Source organism: Gambusia affinis, linkage group LG03, assembly GCF_019740435.1.
Source record: "Gambusia affinis linkage group LG03, SWU_Gaff_1.0, whole genome shotgun sequence".
NCBI classification, from domain to species: domain Eukaryota; kingdom Metazoa; phylum Chordata; class Actinopteri; order Cyprinodontiformes; family Poeciliidae; genus Gambusia; species Gambusia affinis.
In genome coordinates, this window is record NC_057870.1 from 30,525,111 (window position 1) to 30,533,107 (window position 7,997).

General features: G+C 37.6%; 1 protein-coding gene across 1 annotated transcript; it reads left to right on the plus strand.

Moving 5' to 3' along the window:
* Positions 1-1,948: 1,948 nt before the first annotated feature.
* Positions 1,949-4,295, plus strand: LOC122828498 (interleukin-1 beta-like). Its single transcript, XM_044112111.1, has 5 exons — positions 1,949-2,058; positions 2,200-2,446; positions 2,915-3,079; positions 3,480-3,616; positions 3,724-4,295. Exons 2-5 carry the CDS (start codon positions 2,227-2,229, stop codon positions 3,943-3,945), a joined length of 744 nt encoding a protein of 247 aa, XP_043968046.1. The 5' UTR covers positions 1,949-2,058; positions 2,200-2,226; the 3' UTR covers positions 3,946-4,295.
* Positions 4,296-7,997: the final 3,702 nt, after the last annotated feature.

Consider the following 7,997-nt stretch of genomic DNA (forward strand, 5'->3'; position numbering starts at 1 on the left):
CCAACTCCAGCTGCTGGTTATAAATCCAGGGCTGTGCCGTTTGTTAAATACATTTAGGAATTATGTTACAATGTTATAATATTTAAGAACAGTTATCTGTTTTATCATTTAAAAAATATACTAAAAGATGATTTTATTATATTGGAAAGAAATCAAATGTAATATTTGCCAAACTAGAAATACAAGTAGGACTTTATGAAAAATATCAGCGATAAATCCTGAAGAAAGAGGTTTTCCTTTTTCTTTGTAATGACTTTGTTAATTCCTGTCTTCATGTTGTTTACCTCTTCATTTTATATCACACAACGCTTTCTTCTAACTGAGATGGATTTTGCTAAGAGTTTTGGGAAATATTTTACCTTCAATCTCAATTCTTAATAGCAAAGTTGTTCAAATTTAGCGAGTAGATTATAACATATTGAAACACGTTTTAGTAAGTAAACAAATGCTAAACATCTGCATGAACAGAACAGTTAGTGCTTTTATTTTAATATGTTCAGCCCGAAGTGTCCTTAAAATCTGTGTAATATTCATATTCATGTCTATGGTATTACATTTAGCATCCCGTTCCATTCCAGTAGATGGCGCTAAGGCACATCTAAAAGCTGCTTGCCAACCGCCATAATAAAGAAGAAGTAAGTTTCCTTGTGAAGTCGCAGTTAGCTTAGCAGCAAGAGGATATCACAGGTACTTACGTTTATTTTGTTAAAAAAATTAACCAGTCATTTAACATCGTGTTTTACATGGGTCCTAATTCTACACCGGAAGAAGCCAGACATTGTGAATCTGGATGTAAACAGCGGCTGAAAATTATAAATATGATCTTATGAAAGCCGTTTGTGTCAGTTGCTGCGTTTCCATTACAAATGTGCACAAAACTGTCAGGACTCCGTTAATGTCGAGAAAAACAATTTAACAATTGCGGTGTTTCTATTAAATAAGAAAAATAATTAAAATGACATGTAAATTAAGTTTATTCATGAGATAAATTAATTTAAATCCACTGGAAGTATCCTCCAAATACTTCCGGTTGATTTCTTCTTCGTGGTTTTCGCAAAAGGCAGCATCTGGTTGTCAATCATATCACTTGTATGACGCCTAAACAATTGTTTCGAAATGATCGTGTTTCCATTAAGCGAATTTATTCCTGAAATGTCAAATTGTGCCATGATACGGTTAATGGTAACGCTAGCAAAGCGCTGCACATCCCAATCCCACCAGTCCTGGTCCAATTCCACATCCAGTCTGACCCCAAAGCGACCGGCATGCGCAGAAGAAGATGGTTGACGTCACACAGCAGCGCTCTGTTTACCAAATTAATATCAGATGGATTTTAAAGTTATTCAGCCGTTGGAGTGAGATCACAGGATCATAATTCCAAGATGATTTATGAGTTGTTATCTTTATATCGTATAAATATAATGTACATATAATATAATGTATATGTATTTTAAATTATGTATAAATTTTTACACAAATTATAAAATGAACAGTGATGTGGTCCATCTATCTAACTGCTATATATCATATACACAAATTTAAATTTTTATTTATCTGGTCTTACATTTATGTAAAATTTCTTTTGGAGGGAAGCTGCTGCTAAAATTTGTTCTAAAAATGGGAAATTATTTCTTTTTTTAGATTCCCTTCTAGTACTTATTGGTTAATCTTTGACAAGATTAAACAATAGTACCAACTCCTGCTGCTTTGCCAGCTAGTTATAAAATAGTGGAAGCCCATAAAGTCGAAGAAGAGATATTATTTACTCTGAGCTTTTAAACAAAAACCAGCCCTGAAGGTTTTTGTGTCCTACGTGTCAGAACAAGTCTTATTGTGGCTCTTAACTCTTTGGCATTTATTTTGCAATCTGCCTCAGTAAGTACAAGGTTGCATCACCAGTGAGTGCAGCAGTGAGCCGTCCCACATCCGGTCTGAGAAAACTTTCCGCTCTCAGTGTCTTTAAAAGGCCAGCTGGTCAGCTCAGGCAGGCAGAACATCAGCACCACTGATAACAAAGCAAACCCAGCAGCACAGCTTCTCTTCACTTGCCTTCTTCAGGTAAATTGGCCTCTACTTGTTGGAGCTTCAGCTGCAAATATTCCTAGAAAGCTAAATTAGGGTATTGATTTAGATTCTGCTGGTTTCTACAAGATTGAATTTAACCAACATTTAAGTTTTGGTCTTTTTTTCTCCCCACAGAACTTTTGTTTTTAAATCACAATCCAGATGGAGTCCAAGAAGAACTGCAGCATCAGCCAGAAGTGGACCAAGAAGATGCCCAAAGGAGTAGAATTGGAGATTTCCCATCAGCCCCCATCCATGAGGTGCGTCGCCAACCTGATCATCGCCATGGAGAGGCTGAAGGCCGGCATGTCAGAGTCGATCCTGAGCCCCGACTTCAGCGACGAAAGCCTCCTCAGCATTATGCTGGAGAGCGTGGTGGAAGGTAAGCTCAGATTGACTGACGAGAGAAAAGATAGAATAGAAGATTCATTTGAAGCCAATTGTTTGAAATAAACATTTGTTTGCTGATTTGATACATTACAATTTCACACTTTAAACAAAAATAAGTTTGTGCATAAAATTCTGTAACTTAAATTAGCAGTGTTATGTTAGCTTAGCTACCTACTTTTATCTTAAATAAAAATTACATTTCTAAATGTTATTCAAAATTAAGCAGACAATCTTGGTCAAACATGTAAATACGATTTTAATTTGTTCAGTCAGAACAGCCAATGTAACATAAATAATAAAGAAAATGACATTGACTAAAACAATAAGGTGATTACGTTGGTCAAACATGCAAAAAAAAACCACAGCAAACCTTTCAAATGATTCAGAAAGTGCAATTAGAAATTTGTCCATCTTTAATAAATAAAATAGCAAATAACCAGGCGTGTACTTCTTTATTTAGAGAGATTCATCTTTGAGAGAACTTCATCTGGACCAGGTCAGTTCAGCAGGAGGGAAGAGCATCCCTGCTCTGTGACGGACGGACAGAAAAGAAGCCTGGTTCTGGTCCGGAACAACATGGAGCTTCTGGCAGTGATGCTGCAGGGAGGCAGCGACAGCCGCAAAGGTAAAACCGGATTTAAATTCTGCAAACTTCCTTCTTCCTGTCAGATCAGATATTTAGACTTTGCATAAGCTCAGTTTTTAATTTCAAGTGTAAATTGAAGAAAAAAGGAGTTAAGATGCAACTAAATTGACAGTTTGTGTTGCTTAGACATTTATAATTTCAAGGAAACTTTTAGAAAATATAGAGAGCACTGCAAAACCCAAAATCTTAACAAGTATTTTGATGTAGTTTCTAGTGCAGTTATCCCAGTATACTTGTAGTATCAGCTTTATTGGCAGATTATTTTGATGAGTATTTCTTCAAATGAAGTAATAGAAAACACATTTTTAATATTTTGTATTTTTGCAGGGAGGACGACTTTTCTTCATTTATTAACATATCTTATTGATTTTTTCCTCAGTTTACCTGAACATGGCGACTTACGTTCACCTGAGTCCCGACACTGGGCTGGGCCAGCCTGTGGTTCTGGGCATCAAAAACTCTGACCTCTACCTGTCCTGCTACAAGGTCGGCGACAAACCAACGCTGCATCTGGAGGTAAGCTCCTCCCACTAATCCCACCGCCAGCGATCTGCAGACATTAAATCATCTGAAAGTTCCAGTGAAAAACTTTCTGACTGATGTTTTTTGTTGTTTATTTCCAGGAAGTGGAGGACAAAGCGAGCCTCTCTGAGATCAGCGCAGAAAGCGACCTGAGGCGCTTCCTGTTCTACAAACGCGACACGGGGCTGAACATCAGCACTCTGATGTCCGCTAACTGCCCCAACTGGTACATCAGCACCGCCACCGACAACAACCGGCCCGTGGACATGTGCCAGGAGTCCGCCTCCCGCTACAGAACCTTCTGCATCCAGCGGCAGAGCTGAACCCGGCCTGCAGGAGGCGCTCATCAGCCGGATCGCTGCAGCACAGCCACACTCTGCTGGATGGACGTGTGCGTGTTCAATGTAGTATTTTACTGTATGTACCAAGTACAGAAAGGATACTGCCCAATGTATTGACTTTGTCAGATTTCTACACAAGGTGGTGCCATTGTTTCATCCAAGAAGCATTACCTTGTAAATATGGTTGGCCTAATATTTGTGACTTGATTTTTAATATTTATTTATGTATTTATGCAAAATTGCTAATTTTATATTCATGATCTGGAAATCCGCTTGCTAATCATTGTTTAGAGAACATGCAAATGTATTAAATAAAGATCAAACTACATATATTTTATGTATTATGTGTATTATTTACAGTGCAACATGTAGTTGCTCCACAGAGTGAATACACCCTGTCATTTAAAACATACGTATAGTGTGTTTATTCTCCTTAACTTAAATGAGAAACAATATATAGATATATTTTAACCAACCTTCAACAGCTTTAAACTGTTGAACCTGACATACATTTTAGTGGAACTGATTTTCCGTAAAGAAAGGTCAGCTAATCCAGGAGGATTTACATGACATTTGTTTCTACGTTGCAGAAAGGGTGGAGAGTATCAATGGTAGAGCAGAATCAATAATTAACCGTGATGAATTGATTACTCAGACAATCAACTCAGTATACCTGCTCAACAAAAATGACCATTTACTGAACAAACATAATCAGAGCAGTAATTAAGCCAAAAATTATTCCTATTTGCATTTAAGAAGAAAAATCTTCTTTGGTTGTGATGTCATAATGTACCCAGAAATTCTCAAGTGTCAGTTTTAGCTTCACCTGGTTAAATTATGTAAAAGTAAAAAATAGATAAAAATCTCCCATTAAGAACTATTTGCATGCAATTAATAATCAGTTAATCCAAGAAAAATAATCAACAGATAAGCTCTACACAGTATTTATGTTATGCTACAGCGCCACCTGTTGGTGGCCCCAATGTTTACCCACGGACACAACAGACAGGCGAAGTGGGGATTCGAACCGGCGACCCACCGATTACGGGACGATGAGGTCATCATCCTAAAATGTTAGAAGTATTTTTTAGCTACAGATTCACCTTTTGCCACAGCTAATCAAGCGTTCGCTAAAGGAATGTTATGTTGTTGTATTTTAGGCAATAAAATGTTTATATTCTTCTTTAAAAAGGAATTGAAGTATTTGCTCAAGAATCTTTTAAATATTGATATAAATGAGTTAAAAGCAGGATATTAATCTGCGTGACAGACGGTGATCGCTTATTGTGCATGTCAGAAAGCTGCCGCTAGGTGGCAGCAGATTTCAATCATGTAGTCTGGCTTGACTGGTCTGGTGAAGCAGATTCCCAAACTTTCCAGGCGGGCCTGATTTTAGAAACGGATCAACAAAGACATGATCCTAAATTTTTTTGACAGTAGGAGAATATTAAAACTACAATAATATTTGAGCCACAATTAGTTGTCTTCCAACTTCTACTCTTTGTAAGTTTTACATTTCAAACTTAAACATGGGAGTTTCTGAAAGATAAACTTACACTAGTAAATTAATTTTGTTATACTGTATCTCCAAGAGTTGAATAAATGGATTTTTTTGAAGAAAACAGAGGGAAGGAAAATTATTTCCCTACTTGCTTTGTGGCAGGTTTTTGAATCTTGCGTTTCACTTTGAGTGAGATGGAAGTGTTACTTTGATTTGACCTTTGACCTGCCTCTTGAGGTTAATATTTTCACACATTGCTAAACTTTGTTGAAAATAAATGTTCCTAAACAGAATTCGGCATAATATTTAACAGAATGCTCTATTAGATATTTAATACTTACTAACTGAATCAGTTGTTATAGTTCTTGTAATTTGAAATAAGTAGATAATGTAACTTGAAAATATAAGGAAAATAATGCTGATATGGACTTTTTCAGCTATGAAAGGAGTTTTCTAGCATAATATTAAATAATTCTTTTAAAGTAGCAGTATTGCATAATAGCAACAAGACTGATCTAATTGTTAATTTAAAAAACATCTTGTCTCTTACTATTAGATCAACTTGAACTTTAATTTCTGTATCTTAGAGAGTAGACTTTAAAATACCTCTGTTAGATTAAAAACTTTTTGTTTCCTTTATCCTAGATCCAAAGAATTAATTTAGTTTGTTGTTTTGTATCATCCACCAGCTGTGATGTTTACATTGTACCCTGTGTTTCTTCCTATTATCTCCCTTCTTAAACCTCCCTCAGTCACAACCACGCTGCCAGATTATTGAACGCTTTCAGCAAGTAGTTTTCCAGCACTCCTACCTCGCCCTTATAATCACGACCACGCCTTGTTCCTCGGACCTGTCCCTTTTGCCTCGCCCTTGTCGGACTATTACTGATTGCCTTTCTGGATCTCGACCCACGCCTGTTGTTGTAACTCCGCTCTCGCCCACTCCCACGGATTCTGCTCTCTGCCCCGATCGTGTATGACCTCCGCCCGTCTGACTAGGATTCAGGATCTGGATTTGGTTCTTCTGCTGCCCCCACAAGTTGGCACGCTGTCCTGCATCAGCGCTTCCCTCCCCATGCACTTCGTCCCGAGCTCTGCGTCAGCGCAGCATCTGCTCCACTCCTTGTTCCTCAGCCAATCCCCACATTTACTGAACGCCAGGTTAGTGTTTCCCTTTACACACATGCTAACAGACCCCTTTGTTGCTATTTCTCCGGTCATCAACCTTTCCTTTTCTCCCCCCTTCGCAGTGCTGCAGCTGACGATCCTGTGCCTGGTTTACGCTGCCTTTAAATAAATATCAGAGTTACTGCTCACTCCTGTGTCGTGGCTGAATTTCTGGGTCCCTCTAGTGCACCATTACACCAGCTCCTTACTTACTTCTCTTCATAAATTCAGAACAGAATTTAAAATTCTCTTTCTCACATTTGAAGCCCTTAATAATCAAACTCCATCATAAATCAGAGATCAGACTGGTCCAGATGTTCCTATCAGAACCCTACAGGTTTATGGGTGGTTCTGCCTGGTTCTGCCTCTCATGCCTCATTCTCAGGGTTTTCCTGACTTTTTTCTGTATTTATGATGCAATGCCTTGTGCTGCCGGATGCACTTGGGGTTCCATATATAAAAGAATAAAATGTAAACTGGACATTGTGTTTTGCTTCAGAAATGTGAACACACACACATGCACAAACACGCAATCTAACTTCTACACAACGCCGGTGACGGAGGCACCGAAACGCAAACTGGTTGCCAAAGAAAACATCCAACTGCGAGCCAACAATCTAAATGAGAAGACCTGAAACATACCTGTGGTTTATCTGCCGTTTGTTTGGTTAACGTTCAAAGTATCCTCTCATGAGTTGCATCTGATTCAAAAGGTCATTTTTAACGTCACAAAGGTGTTCGTCAGTAAGTGCTGTTAGTAAAGCAATTAATAAGAAAGGCTATTTATAACTAAAATGCTATAAATAAATTCACAGAAGGAAGTCTCAATGAAGAGTGACACTCTCGACAGTTGAACTAACCATTACTGTTGACGATGGTTTTGACAGGGTAATAGTTTATTAATGTGTCATCAACTACATAAAGATGCCTCAGAGATAAATGCAATAGAGTACGTGCTGAAAAATAAAAACATGAGAAACTATTTTCCACTGCCGATTGTAACGTGGAAAGAAAAAGCTCCTCCTCACAAATTAAGATGACAGGTTTCAAAGGTCAACGTTTGATCAGTTTAGTCAGGACTAAATTTGTGGATTGCTTCAGCTGTTACCAATAGTTATTATGAATTATATTGCAAAGTTCACATTAGAAATATTTTAACTAATGATGGTTTTAAAACTTATTTTACCCACAGCATTTCTAACAATTAAAGTCTAAAGAGTTTGCTTCAGAAAAATGTCACAATTGTCGAATAAATAATTTAAATAAATCTCTTGGAAGTCTGAAATCTTTGAGGAATGTGCCAAATTTTGAGAGAATGTTTCCAAGCAGGAGCATTCATTCCCTCAAATGTCCCAGAGATTTGTGG

What these genes read in the sequence shown, in the direction of transcription:
- LOC122828498 (XM_044112111.1), top strand. Translation starts at nt 2,227, where the DNA reads ATGGAGTCCAAGAAGAACTGCAGCATCAGCCAGAAGTGGACCAAGAAG. An exon ending in AGGCAGCGACAGCCGCAAAG is followed by an intron (nt 3,080 to 3,479) that starts GTAAAACCGGAT and finishes TTTTTTCCTCAG; the next exon opens with TTTACCTGAACATGGCGACT. An exon ending in AACCAACGCTGCATCTGGAG is followed by an intron (nt 3,617 to 3,723) that starts GTAAGCTCCTCC and finishes GTTTATTTCCAG; the next exon opens with GAAGTGGAGGACAAAGCGAG.